The 21,712-nt window shown below is 41.3% G+C and overlaps 1 protein-coding gene across 1 annotated transcript in view; it reads left to right on the top strand.

The window, feature by feature from the left end:
• The first annotated feature begins 1,346 nt into the window (after positions 1-1,346).
• CDC40 (cell division cycle 40) overlaps positions 1,347-21,712 on the top strand; it is a 60,271-nt gene continuing 39,905 nt past the window's right edge. Inside the window, exons 1-4 of the mRNA XM_073576016.1 lie at positions 1,347-1,554; positions 14,849-14,935; positions 19,248-19,377; positions 20,973-21,056. Coding sequence (XP_073432117.1) covers positions 1,405-1,554; positions 14,849-14,935; positions 19,248-19,377; positions 20,973-21,056 — 451 coding nt within the window. The 5' untranslated portion in view covers positions 1,347-1,404. The remainder of the gene's footprint in view (positions 1,555-14,848; positions 14,936-19,247; positions 19,378-20,972; positions 21,057-21,712) is intronic.

The raw sequence follows: 21,712 nt of genomic DNA, 5'->3' as shown, positions 1-21,712 counted from the left end.
TACACAGCCAGAATAAAGTCCTTTATTTGAAATAATAACACAGACTCCTTTATTAATCTTTAATTAACCATACTTCCTGCATCACCTAATCCCCGAATCCCTTGTCTCCTGCTGCAACAAAAATAAAGTAAACCAACAAAAATACTCCCTCGTCCGACATAGTCCTAAATAATGAGTTTCCCACGGCGATCTCATGTGTAGGACAGTCACATCGGGAGATGTGACTGCTCTACACGGCTCCGGTGATACACTGAGCAGTCACTGGAGTTCGTGCTCACGCAGCGGTGCCACAAGTGACAACATGAACTCCGGTGACCTCTGATGGTGGCGCAATGATACACTGCGGGAGAATACCTCCTGTCACTGTATCACTGGAGCCGTGTAGAGTGGTCACATCTCCGGATGTGACTATTCTACAAGTGAGATCACCGTGGGACACTCGTCATTTAGGACTACAGTGGACCAGGGAGTATTTTTGTTGGTTTATTGTTTTACTTTTGTTTCAGATGGAGGGCGCCAGGGAATTAGGTGTTCAGTGAGTATGAATGTTTTTTGTTTTACAAATGAAGTCGCCGGATGATGGGACTAATACTGTCCCATCATCGGCTCATGCTGTCACTGTTATATGTGACACCAGACAAAGCCGGGAGAACTGGTCCCATGAGACGATGCCAGGCTACACACAGACACACACCCACACATATTCTTCGCCCACACACTCTTCCACCTTCCTTTCTGCAGCGTTTTTGCCACGCAAATCCGCAGACCTGTTTACACCTGCGGTTTAACTGCCTCAATGTAAGTCAATGGGTGCAGAAACACTGCAGATCCACAAAAATTGACACGCTGCGGAAAATAAATAGCTGCGAATCCGTGCGGCATTCCCAATTCTGGATTCCCATTAACATAGGGTGGTCAATACATTGCGGATTTGGTGTAAATCCGCGTGTAAAAAAACGCTGCGGATCCGCATAAAAATCTGTAACTTGTGCACATAGCCTTAGGCCGTGTTCCCCAACCTGTGTCTCTCCAGTAGTGGCAGAACTACAATTCCCATCATGCCTAGGCCTCCTGTGGATTTCAGGACATGATGGGAGTTGTAGTTTTTCATTAGCTGGAGTGGGACACTCCCGGGTAGAATACTGGTAATTATTCCTAAATCGTACGTATTTCCCCATGTTACAGGAGATGCCCCTGCTAAATAGTGAGCACTGCCTTGGCCTATGAGACACCAGAGAAGGTGACGCCACAGAACCGCTGCTCGAATTCTAGCCAGTAGCCATGTTCTTTTTTTCACAACTAACTTTATTAACACAACTACCGCGAGCATCCAGCTTCCGCCTGGATGGCTTCCCATGAGGCCGTGCGTCGGCGGGGACTGAATGACGTACTTCCGTCGGTGTCATGGCGGCTGGTGCTTCCCTTGTGTCTTACAGCAGTGGGTCTGAGGGTGAAGAAGACGAGGAGGAGGAGGAGGAGGCGGCTGTGTCTCATTTACAGCCGGGTTGTGGAGTACTGCGTGTGGTGGACTCTGCGCCGGAGGTAGCAGTGAAGGTGGGTGAGGGAGTGGGCTCTCTGCTCACCTGTGACGTGGGAACCATGCCATGTCCCGGCTGCTCTGAGCCCTGCTGTACAAAGGATGCTTGTGTGCGTGCAGTGTCGCCTCTTTGTCTTTCATGCCAAGTTAAAAGGGTTTTCCAAGAATTGACAGGTACTTCCTATGGGAATAGCTCAGTGTGTGATGGTTGGGACTAGAACTGTGGGAATGCAGCAAGGGGGCTCTGATTGGAGAGGCGCAGTACATGGCCGAACGCTGCATTAAAGGGCTTGTCCGCTACCAAGCCAATCCGTAGTGCAGCTGGTTACAGCCGAGTGGTACGTGTCGCCATCAGTCCCATAGAATATATATTGTGATGCTGCACATGTCCATTCATACGAGATGTAAATTCCCACTGATCACCAAAACAAGGTGTCCCAAGCATTGAAAACCCACCACATTATAGCCCCTCTGCAGTGGGCTCTGTACACCACTGTGTTCCCATGCATTAGATAAGTACGTCTGCCCTGCTGTTTCAGAGATCGGTGGGTGTCTCGTGACCTTGACGCTTACAATGTAAAGGGAACCTGTCATGTAAAGAAATGTTATTAACCTGCAGATAAGGGGTTAATCTGCAGGTTTAGGGTGAGTGCACACAGTGCGGGTTGACCTGCGGATTTTTCCATGCCGATTTGCAGGTAAAGTGACCTGCGGTTTGACACCTGGACAATGGAACAGGTGTCAAACCGCTGCGGAATCCGCAGAAAGAATTGACATGCTCCGGATTTAAAACCGCAGCCTTTGCACTGCGGTTTTGAAAACCCATTGAATTGCACTGTACAATGCCTGTGGATCTGCAGCGGATCCGCTGAGGCAAATCCGCACCGTGTGCACATACCCTAATAGCGTTCTCAAGCTACCTGGCACCCTCAGTGAGAGCAGCATTGCCGAAAGGAAATTAATTTAATTCCTCCCAGCAGCCTCAGGCTTTTAGTCCTAGGGATGCGGCCAGCTCAGCTTTACTCATCACTAAAGTGCATAGTGAGGGGCAACTGTAACTGTGCCCCCCCCCCGACACTGTCAGCTGAGGTGCCAATGTTGTCTTTTGTAAATGAAGAGGTGATGTGTATGTGTCTCATCATTGGACTAATGGATATAGCCAATCACTCCCATAGGGGTTTTTCAAGACCCTTGTTCTCACGGTCAATAGGGGTCCCAACAATCATTCACGTTTTACCAGTAGATAGGTGGCTACACCGCCCAGTCACCTCATTAAGACCGGTGTGAAAAATGCTTGCATTGATGAATTGGGACCTAAGTTTTTTTTTTTTTTTCTTGAAATGTACAATATTTTATTCGCTGTTAGAAAAAAAATTATACAATGTTTGTATCACCATAATCATACTGAGATGAAGAATCACGTTGCCAGGTCATTTGTGAAACACAACGAACCCCATAAAAATAAAGCCCAATAATCAATGGCAGAATTTCTCACACAGCACTTGGATTTTTTTTCCCGTTTTTCAGTGCATTAAATGATAAAATGTATGGTGACATTCATAAGTTCAACTCGTCTCACAAAAATAAGCCCTCCTATGTCTGTAGAAGCAGAAAATTAAATAAGATATAGTGCTTGGAGGAAGGGGAGGTAAAAACAAAAATTGACAATCATAGTTTGATTGCTTTTTTCTGATAGAAAAAACTGAGGCTTCTCAAGCGTCTCATAGCACATGGATGGGATTTGAATGCTTTATGATTTTTTTTTTTCACTGACTCATAGAATTGCATTGACAATATTCATCCAACACTCAGAACAAAATGGGACCTGTCCCCATGACTTTGTATGGACCACTCAGCCACAAAAATACATGGATTTGTGAACCGCTAGATAGGCTATAATAGGTAAGAGTTTTATCCGTGAAAAACAGGGATAGAACTCGTACGAGAAACACTAAAACTGCATTGAGACGTTCATATGCTGTCTGTTTTTCTCTTGAACGGCACGTGGACTGGAGATGAATAGATGTGTTCGCACATCAGTGAAAATCACAGATCTGAATGTGCAATCTATGACACAAAAGTTAACAGGGATTCATTGGTGAAACATGGAGGCAAATTGGAATGCTTACAAGTTGCTTCTGTATCTCAGATTTGCTGCTTATTAATAAATTTGGATAAAAATGCAACTTTCCAGGGAAATTTTTATTGGCTTTTATACATACTTCTACAGTGAGAAAAATGGATGCAACCGGGATAACACCAGAGGGAAAAAAATCAGTGCATTTCTCCCAATGATAGTACTCCAAGTTATATATGAATGCAGCCTAAAAGTCATATGTTCGGTCAGACACTGATGTTGGATGGGAGGGAAGGTCAGTGGCATGTAGTTGCTGTTTCAGTTGATCCTAAAAGTGTTTGATGTAGTTGAGTATGGGGGTCTCTGCAGGCAACTGAAGATCCTCCACACCAAACTTTTCATGCAATGCGGAATTTATCAACACTGGTGCTTCATACACCAGACTCAAATCCAAAGCCCAGTGGTGGACGGTGTCACTAATTTGGCATATCCTTGGGCCATCTATATCGGTTCTGTGGAGTCAGTCGATATAAAATAGATCGACTCCGAATATATATAATACATTGGGTACAGTAGTATAATATAAGATGTGCTGTAAATGTTTTCATAAGAATTTGGGAAAGTTATGAAATGTCGTATACATGTCTGTTCTGTTCCAGATCTAAGGATCCGGGCTTTTCGTTGAGCTGAACCTTTGCTTCACTTTATGTACATGCTCAGTAGTGAATCTATTCCTGCCAGTGCTGTAGACTCCACAGCCCTGGCCTATATACCAGAAAATGAAGCCTAAACCAACTGTGAGCTGATGATATCCATGGGCATCCACTAAACAAAGACTTGTTTATCAGACAACCAGATCTTAAAATGCGATTCATCACTCCAACAGACATGACTTCACCACACTGGAGTACATGGTAGCATGTTTTATACCACTCCAGCTGATGCTTAGCATTGTGACTGATAGTCTTGGGCTGCTCCTCCTACTAATTAATCCTTACTATGAAGCTCCTGCCACAGTTCTGCTGATGTCATTTGCAGAGGCAGGTTTGAACACTGTAGTGATGATGTGGCAGGGGGTATACGAGTGTTAAAGGTCCTTTCACCAGGTTATAATTAGCTGTTTTTTGCTCTTATTTTATTCCCACTGCCCCCCTGAGTATTCCATTTTATTTATTTATTTTTTTGCCATATGGTTTTAGATATGAGGCTTTATATTTAGTGCTAATTTTTATTGTGCCAATGCTCACCAGATCCTCTATAGCTAACTTTGGACTTCTCTGTATTATTACCCTGTATGCCACGCATCCTTGTAAAGGCTGTACAAATTAGCACCAAATAAAGAGAATACTTCTATTTTTGCCCCGTCATAGCTGTGTAAATTGTTGTACTTTTGATACCATCCATTTTACCATGCAGTGTACTGGAAACAGGGAACAAATTTCCAAGTGAGGTAAAACTGGAAATACAAAAATTCAGTTGCAGTGTTTTTTTGTTTTTTTTATGGCATTCATTGTGCGATAAAAATGAATGACCTAGAAATATGATTTTTCCAGGTTAAGATTATGGCAATCCCAAACTTTTATATTTAATAAATTTTGCTTTTGTCTAAATTTTCCTTTACCTGTAATGTTTTCATTTTTTGCACCGTCTGCTGACTTTTTTATTGATTGGGGTAGGTACCATGTTTTGCAGTTTTTTAAGGATTTTTCTTTCTCTACAGTTTTTCCGGATTTTTTTATTTTGATAAGTTAGACTTTTATGGATGTGGCAATACCAAACATGTTTTTTTTTCTTTTTTTATAACTTTCTTTGGTTGGGGGTGATTTTTAAAAAAACAAACATTTTTTAATATTACTTTCTTAGTCCCTGTAGAAGGACTCTTAGCATTTGCTTGTCTGATCATGTAGTATTTATCAAAAATTGCAGTCTTCTATCAATGGCGGCCACTAGCTTGTCTTCATCGGAGCACCTTCATGATAGTCACAGGGTCACCTAAAGGCCCCGTCACACACAGCAAGATTTTGTGACGCATCAGCGATCTCGCCAGCAAGATCACTGTGTGTGGCACGCATCAGCGACCCCCCCGCTTCGCTTAGTTACCCACTGTGTACCTTCGATACCTGCGTGCTCGCACTGAGAGCTGGTATCCAAGGTACATAGCGGGTAACTAAGTGACGCGCGCTTAGTTACCCGATATTTACCTTGGATACCAGCGTCCTCACTGGTCCTGATCGCTGGTGAGTCTGCCTGTTTGACAGCCCACCAGCGATCATGTAGCGAGGCACTAGCAATCCTGACAAGGTCGTATCGTTGTCGGGATCGCTGGTGCATCGTTTAGTGTGACGGCACCCTAAGTTTTTGTCCTGATGAAGTGGTCCTGTATTGACCTTTTACGACGTTGACTTTGTAAACCTGTTCAAATAAAGTTTTCAAGGATATCATCTGTTCGTCAAATTTTAACAGCGGCGCATCCAGTGACACTTCACCCAAACTGGTTCAGCTTAGAACAGTGGCATTTAATAGGTTAACAGAAATGTCTGGAACTCCTCTCCACCTGTGACTGTTAAAACAGCCATCATCTGCTGGGAATGCTGCAAGATCAGCTCCATATACCCTGCTTTCGATGAGCGTTTTGCATGTACAGCATTTGTTGTTATTCAGTTGAAGGGGTTCTCCAGTTCTCAATCAGTTGGGGTCTAACATCGGGCTCCTGCAGCTGTTATTGGCTCTAGTGGTGGCCGGTTGTAGGCGTTGAGCAGAACTAAACAGATCTCCGTTATTGCTTCCTGTGTTTGTTATTGTCGGTAGCACTTATGTCATGTTGACAGCAGTTCAACCAATCTGTGAATTCTGTGGCTCTGTTTGAGTAGACAATACGAGCTGCTCAAAGCCGTTGGGCTTATTGATTGACTACAGTGCTATCAACATGACGTCAGTGCTATAGACAACAGATACCCGGAAAAGTCAGCGCTAGACCTGAGGAGATAGCATAAAACACAGATGTTGTTTTTAATAAAACAAACCACCTGGTGATGATGTGTTTTCTGAAAACAGAACACCCCTTTAAATTTCTTTGTTTAAATTGTATATGACTTAAAGGGAATCTATCACCCCATTTTCGGCCTATAAGCTGCGGCCACAGCCATCAGGGGCTTATCTACAGCATTCTGTAATGCTGTAGATAAGCCCCCGATGTAACATAAGAAAAAACAGTTAATTATACTCGCTCGGGGTGCGGTGGGTGTCGCGGTCCGGTGCCTCCCATCTTCATACGATGCCGTCCTCCCTCTTACTTCTGCTGCGGCTCCGGCACAGGTGTACTTTATCTGCCCTGTTTAGGGCAGAGTAAAGTACTGCAGTGCGCAGGCGCCGGGAAAGGTCAGAGAGGTGTGGCGCCTGCACCCTGCAGTACTTTACTCCAGGGCTGTGGAGTCGGAGTCGGTGCTCATTTTGGTGGAGTCGGAGTTGGTATAAAATGGACCGACTCCGACTCCTAAAATATATAATAAATTGGGTACAGTAGTTCAATGCAGAATATGCTGAATATTTTTTCATAGGAATTTGGGAAAGTTATGAAATGTCCTATAAATGACTGTTCTATTCCTGATCTAAGGCTACATTCACACACAGCGTTTTTCCTGCATTTTTTGAGGATACGTTTTTCAGTTGCAAAAGCAGATCAGCTTTTTAAAAAACCGCATCACCTGAAAGGTTTTTGAGCTCATAGATAATGTTTTCAATAGCAAAAGCAGATTAGAAATCTGCTCTATCTATATATCCATTTATCCATATCTGTCTATCCATATCATATCTGTACCAAAAAGAATGAAAGCCGGATAGCACACAGACTAACACTCCTTTTTTTTTTTTTTAGCACCAGTCAGGTACACCTCATAGCTGCCCAAAAGGACGCCCAGGACAGGCATTGCTCGTCTTCAGTAATATCAACATCAACTGATAGTTGGAATAAATAGACTGCATTCATCACCACATTTTCTTAAGGTGCAGGCTTTATTTTCAAGTGTAGGGGTGTGAAGTATGAGGTTCTGCAGCAGCTGAGGTGTGCAGTATGAGATTCTGCCCCCCTAGGTTTGATCCTGGCTACGCCCATAGTGTGAATGTAGCCTGAGGATCTAGGCTTTATCTTGCCGAGATAAGTCATAGTGTGTGTGTGTATATGTGTGTATGTATATACACACACACACACACACACACACACACACACACACACACACACACACCAGACCAAAAGTTTGGACACACCTCAATCAAAGCGTTTTCTGTATTTTCATGACTATGAAAATTGTAGATTCACTCTGAAGGCATCAAAACTATGAATTTACACATGTGGAATTATATAATTAACAAAAAAGTGTGAAACAACTGAAAATACTGTATGTCTTATATTCTAGGTTCTTCAAAGTAGCCACCTTTTGCTTTGCTTTCTGCTTTGCACACTCTTGGCATTCTCTTGATGAGCTTCAAGAGGTAGTCACCGGAAATGGTTTTCACTTCACAGGTGTGCCCTGTCAGGGTTAATAAGTGGGATTTCTTGCCTTATAAATGGGGTTGGGACCATCAGTTGTGTTGTGCAGAAGTCTGGTGGATACACAGCTGATAGTCCTACTGAATAGACTGTTAGAATTTGTAGTATGGCAAGAAAAAAGCAGCTGAGTAAAGAAAAACGAGTGGCCATCATTACTTTAAGAAATGAAGGTTAGTCAGTCCGAAAAATTGGGAAAACTTTGAAAGTTTACCCAAGTGCATTGGCAAAAACCATCAAGCGCTACTAAGAAACTGGCTCACATGAGGACCGCCCCAGGAAAGGAAGACCAAGAGTCACCTCTGTTGCGGAGGATAAGTTCATCCTAGTCACCAGCCTCAGAAATCGCAGGTTAACAGCAGCTCAGAATAGAGACCAGGTCAATGCCACACAGAGTTCTAGCAGCAGACACATCTCTACAACAACTGTTAAGAGGAGACTTTGTGCAGCAGGCCTTCATGGTAAAATAGCTGATAGGAAACCACTGCTAAGGACAGGCAACAAGCAGAAGAGACTTGTTTGGGCTAGAGAACACAAGGAATGGACATTAGACCAGTGGAAATATGTGCTTTGGTCTGATGAGTCCAAATTTGAGATCTTTGGTTCCAACCACCTTGTCTTTGTGCGACGCAGAAAAGGTGAACGGATGGACTCTACGTGCCTGGTTCCCACCGTGAAGCATGGAGGAGGAGGTGTGATGGTGTGGGGGTGCTTTGCTGGTGACACTGTTGGGGATTTATTCAAAATTGAAGGCATACTGAACCAGCATGACTACCACAGCATCTTGCAGCGGCATGCTATTCCATCCGGTTTGTGTTTAGTTGGAACATCATTTATTTTTCAACAGGACAATGGCCTCAAACACACCTCCAGGCTGTGTAAGGGCTATTTGACAAAGAAGGAGAGTGATGGGGTGCTACGCCAGATGACCTGGCCTCCACAGTCACCAGACCTGAACCCAATCGAGATGGTTTGGGGTGAGCTGGACCGCAGAGTGAAGGCAAAAGGGCCAAGAAGTGCTAAGCATCTCTGGGAACTCCTTCAAGACTGTTGGAAGACCATTTCTGGTGACTACCACTTGAAGCTCATCAAGAGAATGCCAAGAGTGTGCAAAGCAGTAATCAAAGCAAAAGGTGGCTACTTTGAAGAATCTAGAATATAAGACATATTTTCAGTTGTTTCACACTTTAATTATATAATTCCACATGTGTTAATTCATTGTTTTGATGCCTTCAGAATGAATCTACAATTTTCATAGTCATGAAAATAAAGAAAACTCTTTGAATGAGAAGGTGTGTCCAAACTTTGGTCTGTACCGTATACATGTACATGTATACAGTGTATTACATATTTACAATTTATTACAGTTTTTTATGTTCTAAAGTTGTATTCCCATAAATAGATATTATGTTCTATCTAAATATCTTGATTATTGGATCATAGAAATGATTAAATGTCTGATGTTCACATTGTACTACAATAAATTTTTCACTTATATATAAGCAATATATGTGGGAGTCGGTGTAAGGGAAATTGAGGAGTCGGAGTCGCAGGTTTGGCTTACCGACTCCACAGCCCTGCTTTACTCTGCCCTCAACAGGGCAGAGTAAGTACGCCTGTGCAGGAGCCGCGGCAGAAGTAAGAAGAATGACGTCATCGCTAGAAGATGGGAGGCACCGGACGGCGACACCCATCGGACCGGACGCCAGGTTGAGTATAATCTAACTAATTTTTCTTATCTTTCAGGTTACATTGGGAGCTTATCTACAGCATTACAGAATGCTGTAGATAAGCCCCTGATGGCTGTGGCCGCAGCTTATAGGCCAAAAATGGGGTGACAGATTCCCTTTAAACACCTGAACACCATACGCCATATTATATCATGCACTTGCTTTCTTCCATGTCATTTGAGCTGTAGCAATGTTTAGTGCATGGGGGCACAAATACCCACAATTATTTCTATAGGAATTGTATAGAAATTGCACGTCTGGTGGACGGGTCGTAGAAGCAGAAATTCCCATCCTTGGACGTTGAAGGCTGAGATGGGAATAACCATTTAACCTTTCCCTGATACTATAATTTCTTGTTTTTCACTTTTCTCGTCTTGTAAGAACCATAAGGACCACTTTTTTTACATGCCGTGGGTGCTGTAGATTTTATTGGTCATGTATGCACGATATGACTTTATATTACATGTCATATTTTTGAGAGGTAAGGTAACTGAGAAATTACAATTCTGGCATTTTTTTTCATTGCATTATTCACTTTGCAGAATATTTGAAAGTTTACATGTGACATTTTAAAATGCTGGACTTGCACACACGTGACCATATCAAATACGTATTTTTAGAATTTTTTTTGTTTAATGGGAACAGGGGGTTAACTTGAAATTTTTAAGCTTTTATAATTTTAATTTGCGTTGCTGTGTATCACCATGCTACTGATCTGCTATGAAGTTCTTGAGTAGAGATGAGCAAAGGTGTTGGATTTTTACGTATTCGAGCCATATTCGAACACGATTTGTGCCGAATGTATGTCTTATGATCGTTTCCGAACATATTCTGTTATGTCTACTCCCATTGACTCTAATGACGTTCGTCTGTGTTCGATGAATATTGCAAAAACAATATTTGATTCCAATCGTATTCGGAACCAAATCCGAACAAATTCTCTCATCTCTACTCCTGAGCTTGCTCAATACACCTGCATCTACCATTCGCCATACAGACACAGAATTTTTTTTTTTTTTTGCCAGATACACTTATGGTTTTGGCTTTAAAAAAAAAATCAATGCCAAAAATGGCAACAAAACTGCACATGTAATTCCATATGCAGACGCCGCATATTTCATGCTTAGTGTACTGATGCCTATAGTTTTGAGAGTTTGGATAAATACCTGTTTTTGAAAGGGTTTCTCTAACCATCCACAGAAAATGTTCTTTTTGATGGAACAGTGGAATTTTAATTTGTCACCTTGGAAACACGCTGTTCAGTTAAAAGCCGCTCTCCCACACACAGTAGTTAACAGCTTTTCACTTTGTGGAGGCTGATAATTCATTGCCTCGCGGTACACCTATTGTAACACTGACGTTTGATGGATTTCAACTCTTCGGGGATATCTATTACCATTGCTGACCTCTAAAAAGAATCAAGGTTTAGCTGCTCGCAGAACTGGTCAATGTATAGAAGGTTGCATGCTTTTTTGTGTGATTAACATCAACTTAATTACAGGAGTTATTATACCAGAGACACCTCCTGTAATTAGCTTCCATACGTGAAAGTGTTAAATGTTCTTAAATGTATTTAAAAAAGGCAAACGTGACAAGTTATTCACCAGTGCAGTCATTGAGTCTCTCATTGTGCAAATTGACTGTCCTAGGGCAGCACGGTGGCTCAGTGGATAGCACTGCAGCCTTGTAGCGCTGGGGTCCTGGGTTCAAATCCCACCAAGGACAACATCTGCAAGGAGTTTGTATGTTCTCCCCGTGTTTGCGTGGGTTTCCTCCAGGTTCTCCGGTTTCCTCCCACATTCCAAAAACATACTGATAGGGAATCTAGATTGTGAACCCCGTCATGGACAGTGATGTGTGCAAATTGTAAAGCGATGCAGAATATGTTAGCGCTACATAAAAATTATTATTATCTATAGGGTAGAGATGCCTGCTTAAAGGGGTTTTAAGCGGTGAAATCTGCATCAGCTCTACATGACTGAAGATCGCAAACTTATGATTTTGCTTTTTCTGTGTGGGTTTGCAGTCACATTACCACATACATGTGGGCACATGCTGACTAGACTCATCTGGTTTCTATCAATTTTCTTTTATTGATTGCCAAATGTTGTGCTCACAGTGACTATACGGGAAATAATGTTCTCCCAAGGCACATCAGACACCACTTTTTCTATAGTTTTTTTCCCCCCATTTCTTAGGCTGGTTTCACATTTGCGTTTTTTAGCGCTGGAAAAAAACGCATATGTGCGCATGCGTTTTTTCCCCTATATTTAACATGGGTGCGCATACCTGCGCGCTTGTAAGCGCATGTATGCGATTTTCATGCGCTGCGTTTTTTTGGGGTGTGCGTTTGTATTTTCCAGACGCAGCATGTTGCATCTTTTGGCCCTGCAAAAAAGCGCATGCGCACATATGCGCACGTTTTGCGCTAAAAATGGCCATTATAGCCTATGGATGCGCATATGTGCGCACTGGCATGCTCATGTATGCGTTTTTTTGCATATGCGTTTTTTTTTTTTTAACCATGGAATTTAGGGGTTTGGGTTAGAGTTAGGGTTAGTTAAGGGGGTTTAGGGTTAGGTTTAGGGTCAGGGTCAGGGTTAGGGTTGGGGTTTGGGTCAGGGTTAGGGTTAAGTATGGTTTGGTTAAGGGTCAGGGTTAGGGTCAGGATTAGGGTTAAGTATGGTTTGGTTAAGGGTCAGGGTTAGGGTTAGGGTCAGGGTTAGGGTTAAGTATGGTTTTGTTAAGGGTTAGGGTCAGGGTTAGGGTCAGGATTAGGGTTAAGTATGGTTTGGTTAAGGGTTAGGGTCAGGGTTAGGGTTAGGGTCAGGGTTAGGGTTAGGGTTATGGTCAGGGTTAGGGTCAGGGTTAGGGTTAAGTATGGTTTTGTTAAGGGTTAGGGTCAGGGTTAGGGTTAGTTAGGGTTTGGGTTAGGGTTAAGTATGATTTGGTTAAGGGTTAGGGTCAGGGTTAGGGTCAGGGTTAGGGTTAGTAAAGTCATGGTTTGGGTTAGTGTGAGGGGCCACCTAATGTTGGAAAAAAACGCAAACGCGGTAAAAACGCATACAAACGCATAAAAACGCTGCGTTTTTTTCATGCATGCTCATAAAAATGCTTGAAAAAAACGCAGCAGTTGTATGCTTTTGTATGCGTTTTTTCAATGCGTTTTTTTGCGGGAAAAACGCGCTGCAAAAAAAAAGCAAGTGTGAAACTAGCCTTAGCCTGTATGTACTGTGTCATAATAAGTGAACCATTATTAGGGTGTGTGGACACGTTGCGGATTCTGCTGCAGATCCGCAGCGGATTTGTCCCTGCAGATCCGCAGCAGTTTCTGCTGCATTGTACAGTACCTTTATTTTCTATGGAAAACGAAAAACGCAGTGCACATGCTGTGGATTTTTCCATGCGGATTTGCTGCGGTTTTAAATCCGCATCATGTCACTTCTTTGTGCAGAATCTGCAGCGGTTTGCAGGATAATCCGCACTAAATCCGCAGGTTAAATGCAGGTCATTTGACCTGCGGATTTAGCCAAATCTGCACGGAAAAATCTGCAGCAGAATCTGCCTCGTGTGCACACACCCTCAAATACTGACAGCTTTTGTTTTCAATGAATCGTAATTTCAGCAATGTGACACAGATGAGTTTTTCTTTACATAACACGCAAAAATTCCTATCGCTGCTAATGCCCAGAATACAATTTTTCCATATCCGCAAAGTCGTGATTTTCATGTATTTCTTTTTATATTTATATTTGTATCATGTCAATTGTCAGTGTTTTTGCTACAGATTTCACCCATATGGGGAAAAACCTGCGTAAAAAATGCAGCCTTATTCCTGGCAAGAGATGCATAAGTTTTTGCACCAAATATGTAACGTGTGCGCAGACCCTTGCATAAGCTAGGAGTGGACAGAAGTAGGCGCACTCACATCTCCATTCAGTGGAGACCTATAAGTGCAGAGAAGCCATGTGCCATATCCATCATGCTCTCTTCTGTTTTCTCCATTGGATTGGTAGATGGTACACCACAATGTATTTTTCCATAATGAACATTTTGCTACCGCTCTTCCTGAATAGAGCCAAGATTTGTGCAAAACTGCAATAAAGTAATACAAGTACTATGACGTAGCCCATGATTGTACCTGGCATCCTTTTATTTACCATGGACTTTGAAGAGCGTTATCCAAACTTGTATACAGCTTTTAATTTTGTTTTTATTTTCAGTAAAAAATGCGAACATTGTGATGAAGCTCTGCTGATAATTTGTGCTTAGGATGTGTTGGATGGAAGCTGCTGAGCATCACAAGCAGCCTGTTTCAGCTGGCTAATACAATAAATACATGTTCTCGTTTATTGTAATTAAACAGCTTGAATTTTCACTTTTTCCTGTTTTAATCATTGTTGTAATGCACTGTACTTTAGTGGTTGTTTTTCAGTGGTAATTATCAGCTTCCAATTAGTCATTATCGTGCATAATAAGGCCTTCTCATTTTTTTTCTGCTTTCTACATGTGAATGATTAAGCGGCATGCTCAGCAATTTTCAGAGCTCCCATCCAAGTGAATAGGTTTTGGCCACCTCTACATGACCAGGAGGGCAATATGGGGCCCGGGTGTCGATAGATGCGGGTCCCAGTGGGGACACACTTATACCAGCCTTATCACCAAGCCTAGAATTGGATACAGATTAGTCTCACTGAGAACAGATGGGAGGTTTTACCTTGTGCTGTACTTATTGTTGATCAGCGCAAATTCTACAACCAAAACTCTCAAATCTGCAATGTCTGAACACATTCCAAAGGCCATATCTTATATCTATGTAAACTCTAAAGCTACTTGTAAAGTAATGAGCGGTCTTTCACCACAAGCTTTTTGTGTCATACTATCTGATGTGCTTTCTTTAATGTTGTTACTCTTGGATGTTTAGTTTCACCGCAGTGAACACAATCTTATTTCTTTTGCAGGAAAATGTTGATATTGGAGTTCATCTTGACCCCTCTCTTAAAGAAGTACATTACAATCCAACATATGAAACCTTGTTTGCACCTGAGGTGAGTTTGTAACTTTTCACAATCAGAGACTATCTCAATTTGTGGGCTGGATTTTCTCCAGGCATTTTTTTCATTGTGAGTTTAACATTTTTTTTGTGTACTTGACAAGAACACAATAAAATGCATCTTTAAGGCTAGTTTCACACTAGCGTATGGCCGAGGTGCGGAGGGCTGCGGACTTCCTCTGTGAAGCTCCGCCCATGCCACACCTCCTCTGGTCAGCTCCGCTTACCTCGGCATGCGGCGTGCGTACCCAATCTTTAGCATTGGGTACGTAGGCCGTGCCGATGTAAGCGGATGCCTCTGCATGTGTCGTTTTGACGGTGCAGCGACGGCAGCAAAATGCAACACGTTGCGTTCGGCGCAGTTTGCCGCACCATCAAAACGACGCATGCGGAGGCATCTGCATACATCGGCACGGCCTGCGTACCCAATGCTAAAGATAGGGTATGCATGCTGACGTAGGCGGAGCTGCCCTGAGGAGGTGTGGCCATGGGCGGTGCTTCACGGAGGAAGTCCGCAGCCCTTCGCACCTTGACCATACGCTAGTGTGAAACTAGCCTTAAACTGCATTTTTATTTTATAAAATCGGATAATCACTGTATTGGCATGCAGTTTTGGTGACATGGGTTCTTACAAAATAAATCATATTTTTGTAATGTTTTTCATCTATAAAAACTATTTTTTATAAAATGTCACTCACTGTAAAAACTGATGCAATGTGTAAGGTAAGGAAGAAAAAAAACTAATGTAAGGCAGTGTTTTTTGGTCCTTTTTTCATTGTCATCAAAACTTGTTCTTGTCACAGTTAAAACACTGCCTTAAAAAGTCTGTTTTCCGAGTATTTGCAGCGTCTCTGACTTTTTTTTTTTTTTTTTTTTTTTTTTTATAGATTCTTTTGTGTGGGTTACTTGTACTTTGTCTACTGTACATTCTTAATAAAGTTAGTTTTGTTCACTAGAAACATCGCAAAAAATGCCGTTGTATTTATTTGCAATGTTTTTTTTGGTTTTTTTTTTCACTTTTCTCATTGTTTTTTTATGGGGGCAAAACTTCTGAATAAATTGATATGCTGCAGATTTAAAAAATTATGGAGTTCATAAATTCAGTCAGGAACAAAAAAAAAAAAAACGTGCTTGAGATCTCTGAAATCTCATAGCTTTTGCTGGCATTGTAATAAGCAGCTTTTAAGTTGCATAAGAAAGCTGCAAAAACGCTGCATGTGAACATAGCGTAAGGGTATGATCACATGGGATGAAATTACTGTGGGAAACTTGCAAAAAATTCCACCAAAAGCCACAAGAACATTCACTACAAAAATACGCACCAAATCATCCCGATTTTTATAGTGAATTTGCCACTGTACATGGATAAAAGTGTATCTAAAAAAAGAGCTATACTTATCTTCCCTCGTAATACCAGCCTGTTTCTCCCTATCCTGGTCCACTGCTTACCTTTGTAAAACTTTTCCCTCTGTAGTGACGTTTTAACTTGCGTGACCGCTGCAACCTGTCATTGATATAATCATTCAGGTGGGTTTAGAGATTCAGAGGGAGTCAAGCTCTATAGAGACTCTGAGAAGACCAGAGATGGGCGCAAGTGAAATATCAGGGGAGGCAAAGCTAAAGGTACTGTCACACTTGGCAATGCACCAGCGATCCCGACCAGCGATACGACGCGGTCAGGATCGCTGATGCATCGCTAAGTGGTCGCTAGTGAGCTGCCACACAGGCAGATCTCACCAGCGACATAGCAGCGGTTGGGGGTCGCTACTTACCTGTCAGACGAGGCGATCCTGACGTCCTCCCGCCCGCGTCCACGCGTCGCTCGTCTCCACAGCAGGAAGCCCAGCAGGAAGCTGACGACAAGAAACGGCCCAGGACGTTCTCGCGCGATCAGCGATAATCAGCGGGGGAGCCGGTCGTAGGTAAGTATCAGACATAGCGATATCGCTAGCAATATCGCTATAACGTCACAAAACCAGTGACGTTATAGCGATATTGCTAGCGATATCGCTTAGTGTGACGGGGCCTTAAGTGTGGGGGTTTTGTTTGCTTTTCCTTTTAGGAATTCTAAATAATATGCAACAATTTAAGTTTGTAGCAGTTTTTGACTTTTTTTTTTTTTTTTTTGTCAGTGGGTTAGAAGGGGTGAATTTGCAGGAGTTCTGCAGAAGATTTCAATTCATCAAAGGATTAATTATTTGGTATCACAACATCCATAAAACCCATACTATAAAACTATTTTGTTTTTTTATCCTGTGTGGTGAAAAATATGAATAACAATGTCAGACTTGCCATTCCTTTATATCTCATCTCACAAAATTAATAAAGTGTTGAAAAAGTCACAAGTACCCCAGCATGGTACCAGAAAACTACTGATTGTCCTAAACAAAACACAATCCCTTACATTTTTCTCGAATAGCTCTTAGATTATGATGACTGATAGTTTCTTTTTTTTTTTTTTTATAGTGTTGTTCTTGTGAAAACATGGCATAGCAAAACATAATGAAAACTATAAACTGAATATAAAGATGATCATTTGGAACCACCCTTACCCAACCCTGAATAAATTTAACCTGTCAATTATGCTGAATGCTGTGAAAACTATGAATTTTAGATATATTTTCTCTGTGGCAATCTTACAAAAAAATTAAATGAAATGTGGTCCAAGTCTTATTTCCCTAATAACAAAGACTACAGACTTGCCCTGCAAGAAAACAAGCTACCAAAAAAATGGGCATTGTCGTAATTGAATGCACCCACAGAATAAAGTTAATGTGAATTATGTTGAATGATGAGTTGTGTTTAATAAATAAAATAAAATTCAGAACTGATGTGTAATAAAGTGATCACAGTCATGCATAGCACAAAATGCTGTACCACCATAAACTGCATCTTGCCTCGCAGAAAATAAGCCCTCACACAGCTCAATTGACAGAAAATTATGACAACACAAGCAGCATGGTCGTGTCACTGGTCTGAACTGAGCATGTTCCCAGGCTGTAGTAAAGGGACTGAGGTTTTTTTTAAGGCCGCATGCCCACAATCAGCAATGCTAGCGTTCTGGGTGCAGTGTATTTTCACTGCTTCTAAAATGCTGTGTTATACAGTACACGTACAGTGGATCGGATTAATAGAAATCCTATACCCACTGTACTTTTTTTACGCTGCTTAAAATCACCTGTGGTGTGGGTTTTTGAGCCGTAGAATGTCAGTTTCTCTTGCGGTAGCGCTCAGTCTTCTGTGTGGATTTTCCCATAGCCTTTCATTATATGCGGTAAATCCGCAGTTTAAAAAAAGCACAGGCATTGTATTTGCGTTTAAGCAGGTGTTTTAGCCTTGTTTAACCTAGTAAATAAATTACAAAAAAATTATGTGGTTCCCCCCTATTTTTCCTAACCAGCCAATGTAAAGCAGACAGCCTCAGGCTTATATTATCAGACAGGGAAGGTCCATAGTTATTTTACCCTTCTGAGCTTAAAAATACTGTCCTTCAGCCACCCCAGAATTGGCACATCACATTTTATTTATTAGGTCAATCCATGTGCAGTAAACTGCACACGCACAGCACTAATTACATATCTCACAGATATCTATCTACCTCATAACTTTCTATATTTTTGCACATCTAATAACATGCCAAAGAGAGACAAAAATGCAAGAGATTTGAGGTGCTCGATTCATGTGGAAATTCAGCTGCATCTGAACAAACACTGATCCTGGGAACATACCCTTTTAGAGGTAATTCGCAAAGTTGCTTGTTTTTAGAAGGACTTGGCAACTTTAACCAATTAAGACAAGCCTCTTACAGCATGCCTACACTTTCGCAAGGACATTGTCACAGTGGGGGCTTTGCAATATATATCTTTCTTTGTAATCACTCAATTAGCAATTTTTGCTGATAACCCGCAGCATGAACATCCTGAAGTCTGTGTGGCATGCTATACAAAACTAGGCAGTACCCTGCTGCTATGCTACCGTCTTAAATGCAGTAGCGAGTGTCATAGTATTTTACCGCAAACCCACAATGAAGACAGTAGCTTTGCAGCAGGACCAGATCACTGCTTAGTTTATTGTAGCCGCAGTATGAAGAGAAATGATTATACTGCTGGGTGCGTCTCTATATTTGCTTGTGACAGTGTAGGTACACTTTGAGAGGTTCAGAAGCAACCCTTATGTGCTTTGATTTAAAGTCAGTATTTAAAGTAGTCTCAAATTTGACAGTGAAGTCGAAGGACTGAAGCCACCTCGCTTATTAATATAAAATCTTGGTAAAACTGTGTGCAGAAAATAATTTTATGTCTCTGCAGCTTGGACCCAACAATCCATTTAAAAGTCAGCAGATGGCTGCTCCAAGGAACATGCTTTCAGGATATGCAGAACCAGCACACATAAATGACTTCATGTTTGAACAACAGAGAAGAACGTTTGCAACATATGGTAATCTGTAGTTGTATATGAAAATCACTTTGCAAATATGAGAAAAGAAATTTGTGGAGGTATATCTCTACTATGCATGTAGTAGATTCCAGAATTGGCTCTAAAAATATATATATATAACTGACTGGCAGTATGAAAAGTATGATTCTGATCATGTTTGATCTTATCCAGTCTCTCCTTATGTTTAATTCTGCTAATAACTGTATTCAAGACTAGATGTGAAACTTATTAAAGAACTGTTTTTATATAAATGTAGCCGGTACAATAGTAAATGAGAAAACGCTGTTGGTGACTTTCATCAGTTTTAGAATGTTATAGTAGCTGCATAGCTAAATAAAACATTTTTAATTTTATCATCTCTGTTGTAGAGATATTTATTTTACTCACTTATACGAATATAGCACCGTAAACTCCACCGTGCTTTACAGCTTTACAGACGTCATCACTGTCCCCATTGGGTCTCAGAATCTAGATTCCCTATCGGTATGTCTTTAGAGAGTAGGAGGAAACCCAGGCAATCACGGGGAGGACATATAAACACCTTGCAGAAATTGTTCTTGGAAGCAACTTGTATAGATTTGAACCTATGGTAATTTCCCTTTCAACCAAGTGTGGTGTTGGCATTGAATTGCCTCTGGGGAGGTAGGCTTTTACTGTTTTCCCCTGTATGACATTGACTAATCATAAGCAGGAGATGGCATGCAGGAAAAAAAACACATTTTCCCAGAGAATGCCCAGAACAGTTTTTTGTGTGATCCATGTATTGACACACAGTCCTGCTCTCCTCATTGGTCTCACTGCCAGCATGTACAGTGATTACAAGCTTTGAAAGGGAGTAGAGCAGAGATGTGCATCATTACAAACACTTGCATCTGCAGCTCTCATCTCACAGCACTGTTAGCTCTGCTCTACTCTTACTTCCCCCACACTATCAGTGCATTGGGATGAGAGCATAGGTGTGGATGGTGGATACCTCCCCCCCTACTGAATAACCTTTCTAAGAAAAATAAATGTTCACAAAGGTCAGTAGCCCTTTTACGTTTGTGTGTTGTTATAACACAAGAAGATGAATGCTCGGTGGGATGTATTTGTCATTGTTAATGTAGTTATGTGATAAAAAGGATTTCCCATAAATAACATATCTAAGGAAAAGGTGACAAATGTAAGATTACTGGGACCCTTATTGATTACTAGTGTGTGGGGTTCCCTGTTCCTCCTCCATGTACATCTGCAGTAAGAGGGTGATTGGATGGAGAGGTGGATTTAACCTGGACCCTGCCACTTCATTCATTGTGATGGAAACTGCCATTACAGCAGCCTATTATTGAGGAGAAATATAGGACTTAAGACTTTTATGTTCTAGTAACCGGTGGGGTCTTAGAAAGCTTACGGTAGATTTATGATCTAGCGGCGCCTGTGGATTAATAAATGTTATTTATTGGAAAACTCCTTTAAATGAAAAAAGTGTACATACAGTAATATTTGTTACTCACATTTTAGTAATAAAAATCTAGAATTAAGAGACTTTTACAATACAATTCTAGATATTTACAATATTTTCTAAATAATTACATTCTAATCCCTTTCTGTTCCAGGCTACGCTCTTGACCCATCACTAGATGTTCAGGAAACATCCACAAAATACATTGGCTCAGTTGATGATGCAGAGAAGAACCAAGGTAAGAACATATGTTGTAGCAATGTATTTGAAAACTATTTTGAGAACTCCACATTTATCAACATTTTAATTGTTTAAAAGAAAGTACACTCAAAATTGAATTAACCCCTAAATCCCCCGGGCCAATTTCCATTTTTGCGTTTGTTTTTTGCTCCCCTTCTTCCCAGAGCCATCACTTTTTTTGTCAATATGGCCATGTGAGTGGCTTGTTTTTTTTGCGGGACAAGTTGTACTTTTGAAAGACACCGTTGGTTTTACCATATAGTATACTGGAAAATGGGAAAATAAAATTCCAAGTGCGGTAAAATTGCAAAAAAAAAAAAAATGCAATTCCACAATTTTTTTTTTTTTTTTTACCATGTTCACCAAATGCTAAAATTGACCTGTCATTATGATTTTCCAGCTCATTACGAGTTCATAGATACCAAACATGTATAGTTTGTTGTTTTTATTTTAAAAAAATCCAAAGTTCGTTGTTAAAAAAAAAATAAAAAATTGCGTCATTTTCCGAGACTCGTAGCGTCTCCATTTTTCGGGATCTGGGGTTGGATGAGAACATATTTTTTGCTCGCCGATCTGACGTTTGTATTGATACCATTTTGGTGTAGATTTGATCTTTTGATCGCCCGTTATTGCATTTTAATACACTTATGAAAT

This window comes from Dendrobates tinctorius, unplaced genomic scaffold (assembly GCF_039654945.1).
Source record: "Dendrobates tinctorius isolate UK_male_01 unplaced genomic scaffold, ASM3965494v1 ptg000046l, whole genome shotgun sequence".
In the NCBI taxonomy this organism is placed as follows: domain Eukaryota; kingdom Metazoa; phylum Chordata; class Amphibia; order Anura; family Dendrobatidae; genus Dendrobates; species Dendrobates tinctorius.
This window is presented reverse-complemented; position numbering and strand designations above follow the sequence as displayed.